We start from the raw sequence: 16,170 nt of genomic DNA on the forward strand, positions 1-16,170 counted from the left end.
GTCTTTTTTTTGCATTTATTGTATTTATTTAACAAATAATTATGTATTGCATAATAATGTGCCAGGCACTGTTTGGAGGGTTTTACAAATACAGATGATCTATATCTCATGGGGGCAGGAGGGCATGCCTCATCTGTGTGTTCCTGTGCACACGATGGGCTCCTGGGCACATGGACGGTGGCGGTAGGGCTGGGGAAAGAGACAGTGGGTTTGGGTTAGCCCTGTGTGACCTTAACCAGCAGATCTCTGTCTAGCCAAGTTGGCCACGTGAAAACAACCACCCCCCTACAACACAACCACTCCATAAATCACATGAGAGGGCAGCCTGGTTGAGCCTCACGGGACATAAATAGTTCCTTGCAGGTTTTTAATCGTTCAGGTGGAGCTGCAGGTAAAGCTGGTAGCCTGGTCCTGACTACTTCATCATACCAGGTGGCCTTGGGAAAGCCATGTGCCCCCTCGGGGCCTCAGTTTCCTCATTTGTAATATGCAGGGGTAGTACAGATTGTCTCGATCGTCCAGCTCCTGACAGGCTGAAACTCTTGCTGCATGCCCCAAATCCCACGTCAGACCATGGGACATCTGAAGTGCTGGACAGCTCCTTCCACCGTGGTGGTGCCCCCACCCCCCAGAGCCAGGGGCATGTCGCCTCCCTGTTATGTTATTGTGTGTGTGACCTGCCGTGTTCTCTCTTTGTGCCTCAGGACTTCAGACGGCTCCTGAAGAAGGAAGAGAAGCCCCTCCTGATGATGTTTTATGCCCCCTGTGAGTGACCTTTCTCCTTTGGGCCAGAGTTCATTGTTCAGCCTCTTGGAGGGGCAGCTGGGGGTTGGGAGGCGGGGGACTGGGAACTAGCCCCAACTCTCTTAGAATGTGAAGTGCGTCCCTCACCCCATCTCTCCGTCTCTGCCTCTTTGCCTTTTCATTTGGCTCCTCCCCTCCTACTGTCCACATCAGTTTTTCTCTCACTAGAATCTGCATCCTTCTGCCCTCCTTGCCCCGAGCTCTACCTAGCAACAACATGGATCTCTCCAGGTATTCCTTTCCCACCAGCTGTGTGCCTGGTGGAGCTATGTGCCGATGGAGCCACGCCTCACCCTCTAGGTCCACTGCTGCTCACCAGCCAGAGCCTGGCCAGCCCCCCAAGGCAGCCATTTGCCCAGCTCTGGCTCCTGCACACCTCTGCTGGTGTCACCTGGGAAGTGTGGGGGAATCAGGACCAGGGAGAAAAGGGCCTCATATTTTGGTTCATTCTCTAGATGAGGCACAAAGCCATAGGAACAGCAGAAAGATCATTGAGATGACAACCAGAAGACCCAGGTTCTAATTCCAGCTATGCCAACAATCGAGCTGGGTGACCTTGGTCAAATCCTTCGCCTTCAAATCCTTCACCTCTCTGCCCCTCAGTTTCCATTGCTTTTTAAAAAAATTTTTTTGATATTTACTTATTTTTGAGGAGGAGAGAGAGCATGAGCAGGGAAGAGGCAGAGAGAGAGAGACACAGAATCTGAAGCAGATACCAGGCTCCAAGCTGTCAGCACAGAGCCCGACATGGGGCTCGAACTCAGGAGCCATGAGATCCTGACCTGAGCCAAAATCGGATGCTTAACCAACTGAGCTACTCAGGTGCCCCCATCCCCCTCAGTTTCCATTTCTATACGAAAAGGGAGTGTATCAGAGCAGTGGCTTTCAGACTTTTTGACTGTATTTCCTAGTATTAATTTAAAAATATTTTCCATGGCAACCTGGTGCTATAAGTATACATGTAACTTATATATACTTATAGTAAATAAGTTGACTAAGTAAATAAGCTGAAACAACAGTTTTACAAAACCATACTTTACCCTTACTACTTGCCATCTACTCTGCCAGATGTAGTATGCACTATTTCGTTTTTCTATTTTGTTTTATGTATGTATCTTTGTTTGTTTATATTTGAGAGAGAGACAGAGCACAAGCCGGGGAGGGGCAGAGAGAGAGGGAAACAGAACCTGAAGCAGGCTCCAGACTCCTAGCTGTCAGCACAGAGACCGATGCGGGGCCTAAACTCATAAGCCATGAGATCATGACCTGAGCTGAAGTCGGATGCTTTAACCAACTGAGCTACCCATGCACCCCAGCCTATTTTGTTTTATTCAGAAGTTACTGGTTTTTCCTCTAACCCTCTAATAGAGGGTCTGCAAACTATGGCCCGTGGGCTGTCCATCTTTTTTGGTAAGTTAATTTTTGTTGGAATAGACATATTCATTTGTTTATAGATTGTGGCTGCTTTCAAAAGCTAAGCAGAGTTAATTAGTTGATAGTATGTTCTACAAAGCCTCACATACTCTGCCTGGGCCACCCTGTAGTCTAACAGGTCCTGACCCACAGATTGAAAAACCCTGGAATAGAGCCTATGTAAGGCCCCTAGAGCTGTAGCTCTGTGATCTGCATAATGCCCTTCAGAAAACTAAAGACTGGAGAGAGAGGGGCCATGTGTGGTGGGATGTGGGTGTGCCCTGGCCTGTCCGTGGCTTGGAGGAGTATCAGTGGCTATCATCCATCACCCCACAATGGACTTCCTTCACACACCCCAGGCCCCTTTCCCCTCTGGTAACCACTGAACTATGAGTTTGTTTTTGTTTAGTTTAGTTTGGTTTTTAGATTCCACATGGAAGTAAAATGATAAGGTTTTTGTCTTTCTCCTTCTGACTTATTTCACTTAGCATAATGCCCTCAGCGTCCATCCATGTTGTTGCAGGGGGCAAGAGTTCATTATTTTTTATGGGTGAGTAGTAATTCTGTTGTGTATATATGTGTGTGTGTGTGTGTGTGTGTGTGTGTGTGTATACATACATACACGTATATATACCATACATACCACAGCTCTTTATCCATTCATCCACTGATGGACATATAGGTTGTTTCCATATATTGGTTATTGTAAATAATCCTGCAATAAACATAGGAGTGCATATATATTTTCAAATTAATGTTTTTATATTCTTCAGATAAATACTGTTCCAGTAGTGGAAGAGCTGGATCATATGGGAGTTGTATTCTTAATTTTTTGAGGAATCTCCATACTGTTTTTCATAGTAGTTGTACCAACGTACGTTCCTACCAACAGTGTACAAGAGTTCCTATTTCTCCACATCTTTGCCAACACTTGCTATTTCTTTTTGATAAAATCCCTTCTGACAGGCGTGGCACACAATGATATATCATTGTGGTTTTGATTTGCATTTCCCTGATGAGTGATGTTGAACATCTTTTCATGTGTCTGTTGGCTCACTTGATTGTGTTGAATGATCCTTTTAATGTATTGTTGAATTTGGTTTGCTAATATTTTGATGAGGATTTTCACGTCTATGTTCATCAAGGATATTGGCCTATAATTTTCTCTTTTTGTGGTGTTCTTGTCTGGTTTTGGTATCAGAGTAACTGGCCTCATAAAATATATTTGGAGGTATTCCCCTCCTTTTCAGTGTTTTGAAAGAGTTAGAGGAGAATAGATATTGAATCTTTGAATGTTTGAAAGAATTTATCAGTGAAGCTATCTGGTCCTGGACTTTTGTTTTTGGCAGGTTTTTGATTACTGATTCAATCTCATTGCTAGTAATTGGTCTATTCAGGTTTTCTGTTTCTTACTGATTTAGTCCTAGAAGATTATATGTTTCTAGGAATTTGCATATTTCTTCTAAATTATCCAATTTTTTTTGGTGACTAATTGTCCATACTAGTCTCTTAGGATCCTTTGTATTTCTATGATGTGAGTTGTAACTTCTCATTTCAGTTCTATTTACTCTTGTAAGCCTGCCTTGAATCCCTTTTCTTGAGTTCTTTGGACAAAGACCCCTCCCATTTCCACCTGAATGATCATGCCTCCCAAGATGGCTGCCCTTTTATGAGGTTCTGGTGGTTCTGTGGTTTGTTCACCATAACAATAGCCTGTCCCCAGCCCCTGTTGATTGCTGGGTATCCCCCTAACCCAGCCTCCTCTCAGACACCTTGCTGGCCTTAAGGGTGTGCCTGCCTATAGAAAGGAGGCCCTGGTGTCCTACTTCTAGTTAGATCAGGCTTTGCTCAGAATGGTCATGCACCTTAACCTTGGGTCATTCTCTTCTTTAATGTTCACTGGTTGGTTTCACGCCTTTTTGTTTCTCCTTGGAGGGATCTTATTAACTGCTTAGCTGTGAGTTGCTTCAGGAATTGTCCTGCCTACCCAGCCCCTTGAGGAGAGGGCACCCTTTGGTTTATCTCAGAACCTTTCAGGATTCAATGTATGGGCTAGATGAGATTAAAACCGAGTATATGTCTGTATATAGTTCGTGTCACAGGCAGGATCATGGTATAGTCGTGTGGGTTTCATTAAAACGACACTAGTCCATCACTTACAAAGGTGGTTCCCTAGCAGTTTGCGCTGGAATGTGTGTGCCATCTCCCCCACCCCTTTCCCAGGCTGTCTGGGAGGGTGCCCATCCTCCTCCCCATAGCAGGCAGAGAGGCATGCATAGCTATTACCTTTATATAATAGAAAGTGGGATAGAAGTTAGGTCCCTTGTTGGTGTCACAGAGCAGTTAATAGTCGAGAAGGGAGGATGAAAACTTGGAGCCGTTAAGTTCAAATTTGTGAAGGGGTCAGACTGGATGGCCTCCTGGGTCCCAGGTAACCTCAGGACTCTTTTGTTGTTGTTTTTATTGAAACAGACGTGTGCGGGGCGCCTGGGTGGCGCAGTCGGTTAAGCGTCCGACTTCAGCCAGGTCACGATCTCGCGGTCCGTGAGTTCGAGCCCCGCGTCAGGCTCTGGGCTGATGGCTCGGAGCCTGGAGCCTGTTTCCGATTCTGTGTCTCCCTCTCTCTCTGCCCCTCCCCCGTTCATGCTCTGTCTCTCTCTCTCTGTCCCAAAAATAAAAAAAAAAAAAAAATTAAAAAAAAAAAAAAAAGAAACAGACGTGTGCTTTTTATTATACTAGTCCACTCAAGCCTTCATGGCCTCATAATTCAGCTTATTCCTGGAAACGTACTAGTTCTCTAACTGGGAAGTCTTTTAGGACTCTGATCCTTTGATCATGTTCGGGGTGAATGAACCCAAAGGCAGTGGGAGGCTTTACTTGTGACAAGGAATCTGGGTCCCTGGGACCTCTTGTTTATTCAGTAAATGTTGACAGAATTAGTGAGAAAATAAATGGGTGACCACTCTAACTTTCAGGGTTTGAGAGTGACAATTAGTCTTATCTCTTCCTGTGCCTCCCGGTTGACAAATCCATTGAAAGAGAGATTCAGATAGGGATCATGGTACCAGCTCTATTTTTGGCCAAGTTAAATTGGAAACTGGCTTGGCCTGTAGCTTCCTATTACTCTTCCATCACCTCTTCACCTCACTAACTTCTTCTCCCAGAGCTGCTGGGCTCCACCCATGGGGATTTGTGGGGGACATGAGGGTAATGTTGCTGCAGCCTGCAGACGGGCAGAGCTGGAAAAGAGACGCCACCCCTGTGGGAGTAGTTCATAAATTAAGCCCCTGACTGATGAATGTGGCCCAGTGGGTGTCAGACTCCCACCATCTCATCAAGCCACTGAATAAAGAGTAGATGAACTCCAAGTTCACTCCCCCCTGCCCCCGACTTATTTTCCCTCCTGGGAGTGACATCCTCTGTCCCCTGTGGAGTGTTCCCCCACTGCAGACCTAGCAGGTGCAGACACTCAGGTCTTGTATTGACAGTGCCTTCCTTGCTGAGCGTCCGGCTCTGTCCTCCCAAGTGTTGGCTCTGCCCCTCAGCCTCCAGGGGAGACTCTGTGTCCACTCCATAGATGGGAAAGCTGAGGCTCAGACTACTCGCTCAGTCTTAGCACAGGCAGCAGATAGTCAAGGGGAGACCTGGGTCTCATACTCCCCAGAGCTGAGCATCTTGTTTGCTGTGCGCCCCCCGTTATCCCTGCTGTGTGTCATCCACCATGGAGCATGGGCACCTGGCCGGGTCGGCCTTGTTGTCCCTGTTTCCCTCCTCTGTGAGTGTCCCACCATGGGAACAGTGTCCCCTGACAAATGTCACATTCTTTTCTTCATGACACTTGTGGGGATGGGGCTGTGTGTGGCAGCTGATGGAGAGAGGTGCATCTTGTCTTCTGAGGACAGATGCTGCGGGCTGTCCTTGCAACCACTCCCACACTCCTGAGTCTCCCTGAGTCTGAGCCTGAACTAATGGCATGAACCTAAGCCCAGGCTGGTGTGTGTACAGTGTGTGTCCGTCTGTCTGCTGGGCAGGAATGTCACAGGAGGATCATGGGCATTTGGGGAGTTCCATGTCAAAACCCCCTGCATCACATTTGGTCCAGCAGACTTGTTCTGGGGAGGTTCCCGTGGAACCTTGGACCTGCTCACAGTTCTCCAGTGTCTGTATCTGGCCCCGTGGGTGAGAGCACCTCTCCGATCTGTATTACTCTGCCCACAGTCTGCCAAGGTGTTAGCTAAACACGGATTAGAGCTTGTCCGCCTACTGCTGCTCGGCCCTGTCCCCACTGTCATGTTGAGATGAGATCCAGCCTGACACAGGGGTCTGGTCAGCTTTGGTGTCTACAGCCTTCAAGTGCATCTCAAAGCCTTTTTGCAGCAGAGCGGCTGTCAGAAAGACTAACAGCCTGACATGTCTGAATTCCTTATGTCTGAAGAAACTGGTACATGTGTCCTGTGGGATCACTATGGAAATGTGGCCTGCTCTGATCGATGCAGGGGCGGGGTGAGCGGAGAGGTTTTAAAGCAAGGTCGCTCTGAAGTGGTAGTGGATGTTTGGGGCCTGGCTATCTTGGCCCTGTGTCCCCCAAGGCTTGGGAGGCCTTCATCATCCCAGGAGAAGAGTGACCACAGAACCCCACAGAGGGTTGAGCCAGAGACATCACAGAATCCTCGATGTCAGAGCTGGAAGGGGCCTGAGGTTGTCTGCTCCAACCCTCCTCATTTGCCAGAAGGAGCCATCACCCAGAGAGCCATGTCCAGGGCCACCACGCAGTGCATCCAGGGAAGACAGGCCCTCAGGTGTGCCAATCCTGGCCTGGTGCGCCTCCTGCAAGGCCAGAGTCAGTATTTCACACCCAGCCCATCTCCACTCACTGCCCAGTTATTCTTGTTAAGAAAAGGGGCATGGAAATCCCAAGAGTCATTGTACCCATGGTTGCACATTTTTCTTCCTAATGGCATCTGATTCAGGTTCATTTACAGTCCCTGACTGTGCTTTCCTGTCACATGTTCGGGTTCCCTGTATTCCTGTTGAACTCATGATCAGCCCTAAACTATTCCACGCTTTGACCTTCTCCAGCTGTGTCACATTTGCTTAGTCAGTCCCACATTTATCGAGGGACTGCCGGGCTGTGTCGTGGTCTACACTATCAAGATTGTAAGCTCTTTGGAGGGCAGGGCCTCTATTCCTTCTGTGTCCTCAGGGTCAGCAGCAGTCCTGCCCTTCTGCAGGCTGAGTAAATGTTTGCTGGCAGAGGTTAGCCTGAGGGGAGAGAAGCCAGGGCATAGGGGTCCAGCACCCACCGTAACCAAGTTTGTTTCTCTTCTATCTGTGACCAGGGTGCAGCGTGTGCAAGAGGATAATGCCACATTTCCAGAAGGCCGCGACCCAGCTGCGAGGCCACGTTGTGAGTGAGGCCCATGGGCCTGACAGAGCTGGCCAACTCCCAGACTTCTCCCTCTCACCTGGAGAGGCGGTGGGAGGAAGGGGCCTAGGGTGCAGGGAGAGGGCAGGTCTGAAAATCTCAAGGAGTCACCCTCCCGCTGCCCTGGGCATGTGACTCAGACCTGTTCTTGGTGGATGGCAAGAACTCCCCAGAGTTGCTGGGACCAGGAGAGTTCAGTGCTTGTCCAAGCAAGGCCAGTGACGAAATAGCCAGGAAACCAGCAAGAAGCCCAGGTGGTATTGCTGGGTGGCCAGGGGCCATCAGCAGAGCATCATGGCTCCAGAATTACTGGGGCTGGGCTCCAAAGCAGGCCAAGGCTCCCAGTGCTGGGCAGCCCAGTGGCGGCAAAAGGGGCATGGTGACCAGTGGTGGGCCCAAAGCACAAGCAGATTCACGGGAAAGTGTCCTGCCAGGCTTACCAGGGATCTGTTTATGTGGGGCTGGAGGAGCCGTGGAAACGACAGCAGAAAGAGGCAGTCCAGGTGGGGAGCCGGACACCCGAACTCGCAGGCGCTCTCTGAAGGAGAGTGTGCAGTGTGTGTGTGTGTGTGGGGGGGGGGGGGGTGAAGCAGACAGGAGGCAGGGTTGTGTCAGGAGTGCCCATCTTTCAGGGACAAGAGGGGGAAGAGGAGCCCCTGAGGAAACGAGCCTCAGGAAGGAAGAACAACCAGGATGGTGCAGCAAGGGCAGGGGAGACTGGACAGTCAGACCTCACCAGGCTGAGGACCACTCACTGATGGTCCCAGTCATCTCTGGGCAGCCTCCACCTGCCAGCCTTGTCTCTTCTGTGCCACGTGTCTATCTAGTTTTGCGCATTCCCTGAGCCACACAAATACCGAGGGTTTTTTGTTTTGTTTTTGTTGGTGGTAACAGAAAAATAACTGTTGGCCCCTCTAGGGAGCATGGAAAAATCCATATGCTTTTCATGAAAGGTTGTGGGGAGGAGAGCCATCACCATGGTGGGGCTGGCCAAAGTCCCACTAAGGGAGTTCTGATTTCTTAAAACTGAATCATGATCTTTACAGATCAAATGAAGTTGGTGATTAGTTCAGAGTCAATTTAAAAAGTGTACATGGGCATGGTGACACAGCCCTGCTAGCCTAGCCCGCTACAAGCCTGGGTTGCAAAGAACCAGTGCTTTCTCTTTTGACCTCATTCTCGGGCAACACCAAGGTCCTGCTTGTTTATCACTAATGAATTTTTAGCAACTCACCTGGAGATGTTTGGCCTCGGGGCACACATACATCACTTGGGGGAAGTTTCACTTCGCATTTTGGGGCCTTAATAGATAGCATATATGACGATTATTTCGCCTGGAGAAAAGACTTAATTATCCAGTGTTCTCCCTACTCATAACTCGCATACTCTTAGAAAACTTCTCCACTCAACTTCCTAACTCTGTGGTGCGGTGGAAGTTAAATAGCTCCAGCCCCAGTCACATCACAAATACCTGGCCAGCCCCACCAAAGCAGGTAAGGTCTTGGTGCTATTCTTGTGCACCTTCTGGAAGGTTCCCAGCCAATGCTGCATCTACCTGCCAAACTCAGTGTTCCAGTCCCTTCCATGCTCCCATAGAGTTTGTCCTTGCCGTGCATGGCCAGGTCTGCTCATCTTTGCTTGTATTCCAGATCACTTTCTTCACCAGTTGACACTAATTATAGTATGATTTTCTCACTGTAGTGTGAGCTTCTTGAGTACTGGGACACTGTTTGGTTCACATCTGTTTCTTCAACACAGAGCACAGGGCCAAGCTTGTGGTACCCCATACATACGGATAAGTGAATGAATGAATGTGTGGCTTATCACTCTTGAGCACGTTTTATTTTAAGCTCAGTATTTACATTAAAAATATTTCTCTTTTTGAAGGAATTCAGAGCATTAGTTATTAAGGACAGAGACAAAGTGGGAAGGATGTTTGTGAGCTGAGGGCTTGCCCCTTGGCCCTGGGCTCATACTATGCTCTTTCTCAAGATTATCCGTGAAGATTATTTGTGTTAAGGGTACTTGGTTCCAAAAAAGGAGACAACAACAACAGCAGTGCCTGCCTTTCCTGCCTGCACCCAGGTCAAGAAACATAAAAAGTGACCCTCCCAGTGCCCTAGACAACGTTACAGAAAACTCAGTGGGATCGTCTGAGTACCTGGACAGCCTGGCTGGTCAAGCCCAGCTTTGGCCAGGTGTTAGTTACCTTGGCCTAAGGCATCTGTGTTGTATGAACACATTCATTTCCTTCTGTATTTTCTTGCTTGGGGTATGTTTTGTTCTGTTTCTCAAGAAAGCACCTTTTGAAAGTTCTCACCCTTTCCCCACTCCATAAATAGGGAAAGGTCTGGCCACATAGACACCACCTTCTATGAGAGGCCTCTGGAGGCCAGGGCTCATGGTGCAGCTACAGCTCCCCAGAGAGGGTGACTAGAAGCATGATTCCTTTCCGTCCTCACACTCAGGGCAGAGGTGGGCTGCCCCCGGAAATCTAAAGCCTACCCCTCACCACTGCTGAGACCTAGCTGGACTGGCACCTCGTCTCCTCTTCATCTCTGTCGTCCACGAACCCTTTCTGGCTAGCCCATGTCTGTGGCAAGGGTCAGAAACCTTCCTCCTCTACAGATTTCTTGGGAGGTGTCCAACTTGGTGATGTCATGAAGATGTAAGCCAGGCCAGATCAGGGATGCTCAGCCTTTGCCATTTTCCAAACTCAGTTCTGCCTCTCTTTTGCTGTCATTAATGTCTGGTGAATCATCAGTGTCTGTCCCACCTATCCCTGCTAATTGCCATCCTCGTCAGCAGCCGTTGCTGCTCCCTGTCTCAGAGCGGCTGTCAGAGCGAGCCTGTCCCCATCTGCTTCCTCTTCCCAGCTTTGCTAGTTACTGAGGTCCACACTGAGTCTTTTGTTTCTCTTGGCCATGATGGGCCATCTAGATGTAAACACCATGACATGGGGTGGTCCTGGTGATAGACCTGTGCACATCAGACTCTGGATCTGGCTCTTACTAACCGGTGAGGAGATCTTGGGCAAATAGGCTCGGAGTCTCTCTTTCCCTATCTGTAAAATGAGATGATAATGCAAACCCTGCCCACCTCACTAGGTTGTTGTGAAGAGCAAGCGGCTGGTGTGTGGAAACAGCTCTGTGAGCTACAGACACTTCATAGACACACTTCCTATTTGTACTTCCTATTCCTCCCACTCACTAAATGAGGGTGCTCCCAAGATTCTGCTTTTTCAGCTTCTTTTCTTATTAGGGCCAAGGGCTTGGCACCATGCTTTCCTTGTTGTGATGGCCTCTCCCTCAGTGATTTTATCTACATCCATAATTTCAACAAAATGTAGCTCCATGGAGCCTGAGTCCCTGACCTCCAGTATCATGTGTCAGATTCCCTGCTTGACATCTTGGTCTGGATTTTTCTCCCTGTGTCCCAAATGCAGAATGTCTAAAATAAAATTCAGTACCTTTCCATCCAGCAGACTGGCAGCTTTCTTTCATGACTCTTCCCAAGTACCCCAGGCTCCACTGACAACGTGCCTTTCTGCCAGGGCATCCTCACACATCTCTCTTCCTCACACCCTGTCCTCTCCCTGCCTACCATCCTGGGTCAGGCCCTGGTTAGCCCACACAGAGTGGTTGCCAAAGGCTGCTGATTTCTCTCCCTGACCCACGACTCGCCCCTTACAGCTTGACCTGTTTATATTTTTTTTAAAAAAGAAAAGAATGCAGCTGGAAAACCCTCCAGCACCTCTTAAACAAAGTCCTGGTTTCTTAGGCACTAAAGCCTTTTCCAGAGTGAGTTCACTGAACCTGTCCAGCCTTCTCTTCCTGCCCCCTTCTGTGTCCTACAGTCCAGTTAAACCAGCATATATTCCTTACCTCTTGGGCTGCATCTTGTTTTGTCTTGCTTCCATGTTCTCTTTCTGGAATGTCTGTGGAAATCTGACTCTCCCTTGAGCACCAGCTCATGTGTTGTCTGCTCTGTGAAGCATCCATGATTGTTCCTGTCAGAACACGGGCTGAACATGAGGCAGAACGGGTCACGCCAACCGAACGGCACCAGCACATGTGGCTCAGGGTCAGGTGTTGTGGCCGTAACTCTTAAGCCGAGGCCAGTTTTGCCTCAGTTGGCTTTCCAGATTCCAAAAAGTGTACGTAGTTGTTCAAAAAATATTTATCTCATTAATAAATGCCCCCAAGTGGTACAAGAGTGCTACAAAAACCCAGAGAGTTGAAAGTTCATCACAAGCAAAGGTGGTTTGGAAAGGCTGTCCGGGAAGGTGGGATTGGACTTGCCTTACAGGATGAATAAGTCTTCGGTAGTAACTGGGAGATGGGACGTGGGCATCCTAAGCAGAGGGACGGGAAGACAAAATGTCAGGGCCAGGGGAGCACAGCATGTGCAGAGTTCAGAGCTGCTTCGTAGTATTGATGAAAACAGCTAGCATGTTCTGAGTGCTGTAGTTACTCTACTTGTACTGTCTCATTCAGTCTTCACAGCAGTCATAAGAGGTGGTTACAGATGAGGAAACAGGCACAGAGGCATCTGACTTAATTCAAAGAAATGTGTCTACTAAGTGAGGAGTTAGGGCTCAGACCCAACATCATGATGCCTGAGCCTAGGCTCCTGGCTACTGTGGTATATTACCCATCTGCAAGGTGCCTTAGATGGAGATCGGTCCAACTTCCTCCCTGTGCAGAGATCTCAGACTTTCCAATTCCTGGGAGAATCATAAACCTAGACTCTAGCAGGTGTACAATTAAGGGTTTTGTAAGAAAGAAGAATTCAGAAATGAGATAGGGACTGTATGATCTTTGAGCGTGGAGTTAGATTCTAGCTCATATTTAGTGGAATTGAAAGGTTTTGTGCAGGGAAGTGATGTAATGAAAGAGGAGGATGTGGAAGATTAATCTCATGGTGGATGTGCACTGACACTAGGGAGATCAATTAGAATAAAAAAAGAACTTTAAAGTAGACAATTATTACTGGAACAGGCTGCTGAATCAGTCTGGGGAAATGAACAGAAAGGCTTTTAGAGGGTTCCAGGTCTTCTAGTAAGTTCTATTTCAGACTAATTCTCCCTGTATTCCTTGCAACATCCCACAAATGAGCTGGGGGGGGGGGGTGTGGAAATTGGTGATTTAGTAAACATTGTGTGCCTACTGTATGCCAGGCATTGTGCTAGGTACCTAAAACAGTTGGAAAGACATGGTTAATGTTTTTTATTTATTGAGAGAGAGAGAGAGCGAGCGACCATGCAAGCACACATATATGCATGTGCAGAGGGAGAGGGAGGGAGAGAATCCCAAGCAGGCTCCACGCTCAGTGCAGAGCCCGAGTCAGGGCTTGATCCCACAACCGTGAGATCATGTCCTGAGCCGAAATCAAGAGCTGGACGCTCAGCAGACTGAATCACCCAGGCGCCTCAGAAAGACTTGTTTAGATGCCTCTGGGGATGGTGCTGCCAGAGGCTTTCATCACCAGGAGGATTTGGTAGGAAGTCAAGAACTTGACGATTGTTCAACATCAGTCCTGTGCTGAACCTCTGACCTGGGTCACCTGGTTCAGTTCTCTTAAGAGCCCTGTGATATTCCCATCGCCCATGTCTTCCACACAAGGAGCCTCAGTGAGGGTAAGTGACTTGCCCAAGGCCACATGATTCCTAAGTGGACACAGTCTTCTGAATCAAGTTTCTTGTCCACTGAGACTATTGTCCTTTTTCTTGTCCTATGCTTCCTTCTTTGTTTTTTTAATTTTATTTTTTTAATTTACATCCAAGTTAGTTAGCATCTAGTGCAACAATGATTTCAGGAGTAGATTCCTTAGTGCCCCTTACCCATTTAGCCCATCCCCCTCCCACCCTATGTTTCCTTCTATATTGTTCAGCAAAATGAGCTTCCCGTGTTTCTTCTCTCTGCCTCTATAACTGCTCCTGGCTTTTTGAAGTCCCTTTCCCTTTTCTTCCATGCTGCCCTGCTTTGTGGAACAGCCTTCCTGTATCTGGCCACTCTATCTTCATTCTCCTATAAGAACAGATTCAAAGTCCTTTCCGGGCACCTGATCCTGCCCTAGAAAAGATTACTGCTTCAGGGAAGGAGTTTTAGAGGACTCTGGGTTGTTCTTAGTATTTAGCCCTGTTGTCAGTAACACAGCTACTGAAATTCTCCTTTCCCAGTTAGAAGTGTTGGATATGGGGACCCCTGCAACCAAAAAATGTTCAAACTTTGGAGATGGTACAATCAGGCTGTAGGCGATGCTTACACACAGGAGGAGAGAGGTGGGGAATCTGGGAGTCTGGAGGGAGGAGAGTCAGGCAGATGGATTGTCACAAGAGCCACACTCTCTCCCTGGCCACGTACAAGCTGTGAGGCCCAAGAACATTGAACACAAAGCCTGGGTGGACAGACTGAGGACAGGCCATGAGGATGTTGTGGGGTGGCTGAGCAGTGACTGTAACTTAAGAGATAAGTGAAACCTTAGTTGACAGGGGCAGGGAGGAGGCATAATGTGTTTTTGGATGGCAGCAGCCCCACTCTAGGACCTGCTTGAACTTGGTGGCAAAGCCACCTGTCTTCCTCAGCCCTCAGAACTTGGGTTTCACTCTGGGATAGCCATCCCGCAGGCAAGTAAAGGGAATGCCTGTACAGAGGGTGCCACCTGACCCAGGCCCCATGTCTTCCACAGCTCTCAGCCCTCATTCCCAGCTGCATTAGCTTGCCATGCTCCCCCCGCTGCCCAGGGCTGCATGTCAGTTTGTGAGGCTTTGTCCCCTTCATCTGTTTCTGGTGGGATAGACAGATAAGCTGTGCTTGGCAAGGTGGGGATGTTGTCTGCGGGGCAGAGGGCCAATAAGCCTGTTCTCCCTTTGCTCCTAGGTGCTGGCTGGGATGAACGTCTACCCCTCAGAATTTGAAAACGTCAAGGAGGAGTATAATGTGCGAGGCTACCCCACCATCTGCTATTTCGAGTAAGTCTCCTGCCTCCCTTCTGACGCTCGCTCCCCTCCATGGTGGCATTTGCATCCCTGGCTGAGCCGACATTGTCTGTCCACATTTCACAGGAAAGGACGGTTTCTGTTCCAGTATGACAACTATGGGTCCACAGCTGAGGACATTGTGGAATGGCTGAAAAAGTAAGTGGGGCGGTTGGCTCAGGGGTGTGTGCCTGGAGGGAGGGTACCCCTTCCCCAGGGCGGTCCCTGGTCACAGGGCTGTGGCTGGAGCTGGGAAAGAGAAGCAGGAAGGCAAAGGGCCCTTTGTGCTGCCACACTGTGGTTTCTGGATTGCTTCTAGGTGAAGATGGGGTCTTTGTGGGGTTAGGATATGGGAGCCAGGAGGACTTGGTGTGACTGTGGCCATGGTGACAGCATTTTAAATAGCGTTTCCCCCTTACTGTCTATCTGCTGGCTAAGGGTATATCTTGCCTTGGATGTCAGTTTTGAGAGAGGCCCCACTGCAGGTCTCTCTGAAAATTGAATTGTCAACTGAACACTTATTTCAAACATAATTCTGTGTTCGGTGCTGTGAAGCTGCTAGGAAATACTCTCATAGCTTAGATTTGCAGAGTGCTTTGCCATTCATGTGCACTCCCCACAGATGCTGCTTCTTGGCGACCTTGTGTGCCTATTTGTAACGTGATAGATCCTTATAACCCAAAGTATCCCTCACCTGGACCCCCATCGTACTAGGCTTGTGGCTTGGGCATGACCTTGACTGGTGTGTTGAATGGGGAGTCTGTCCCCCCCACCCCTTCCTGTCACGGGAGCAGGGGAGGGGGTCGCCTCTCCTGGCAGCCTCCTTGGGCCATCCCCAGCTGAGCACTTACCCTGCTTGCTCTGGCTTTACCTGTTATCAGTCTGGCACTTACCAGTCACTGCCGATGTATGGCTCTTTGTGCATAATTCTTGGAATAATAACCAGCTAACATTTTTTGGGCTCTACTTTGTGACTGACCCTGTTCTAAAGACTTCCTATGGATTCTCATGTAATCCTCAGAACAGCCTTGTAAGGACATTATTGTTAGCCTTATTTAATGAAAAAGGTAGCAGTGCAAAGGCATAAAGAGCTTGTCCAGGCTCCTGCAGGTGACAGGTAGCAGGGCCAGGCTTGCCCCTGGGCAACAGCAGCTCCCCTGAGTTTTGGCTGGAGCCCTCTACCCCTTCCCCAGTTGCCAGCATGGTGGGTCTTCATTGACATCATTCCCTGAGGGGCAAAAGGTTAAATAGTTATCCGAAGATAGGGAGGTTGAAAATGTGTATTTTCAGAATGGGAAAGGAGGATGAATTTTGTACCCTCCCCCGCCAAAAAACAACAAACTGTCAGATTCTAACGGTTGAATCTCTGTCTTCTGTTGTCAGTCCCCAGGAGAAAAAACACAGCGGAAGCACCGTGTTTGCATAGCATCTTTTGTTTCTTGGAAGCATTTCCACATGTCTGTCCCCATCTATCACTCATTTCCAGCCCCTGCCCGGGAAGGTGGCCCCCCATTCTTGTGTATTCATTGTCTTAACCTGGGCCTTCACT

General features: G+C 48.7%; 1 protein-coding gene across 2 annotated transcripts in view; it reads left to right on the forward strand.

The window, feature by feature from the left end:
* PDIA5 (protein disulfide isomerase family A member 5) overlaps positions 1-16,170 on the forward strand; it is a 93,501-nt gene that overhangs the window by 42,943 nt on the left and 34,388 nt on the right. For both annotated transcript variants that reach the window (XM_042955602.1, XM_042955603.1), the window contains exons 7-10: positions 705-765; positions 7,557-7,624; positions 14,524-14,615; positions 14,709-14,780. In XM_042955602.1, the coding sequence (XP_042811536.1) occupies positions 705-765; positions 7,557-7,624; positions 14,524-14,615; positions 14,709-14,780 (293 nt within the window). The remainder of the gene's footprint in view (positions 1-704; positions 766-7,556; positions 7,625-14,523; positions 14,616-14,708; positions 14,781-16,170) is intronic.

The sequence above is a fragment of the Panthera leo genome, chromosome C2, assembly GCF_018350215.1.
Source record: "Panthera leo isolate Ple1 chromosome C2, P.leo_Ple1_pat1.1, whole genome shotgun sequence".
NCBI classification, from domain to species: Eukaryota; Metazoa; Chordata; class Mammalia; order Carnivora; family Felidae; genus Panthera; species Panthera leo.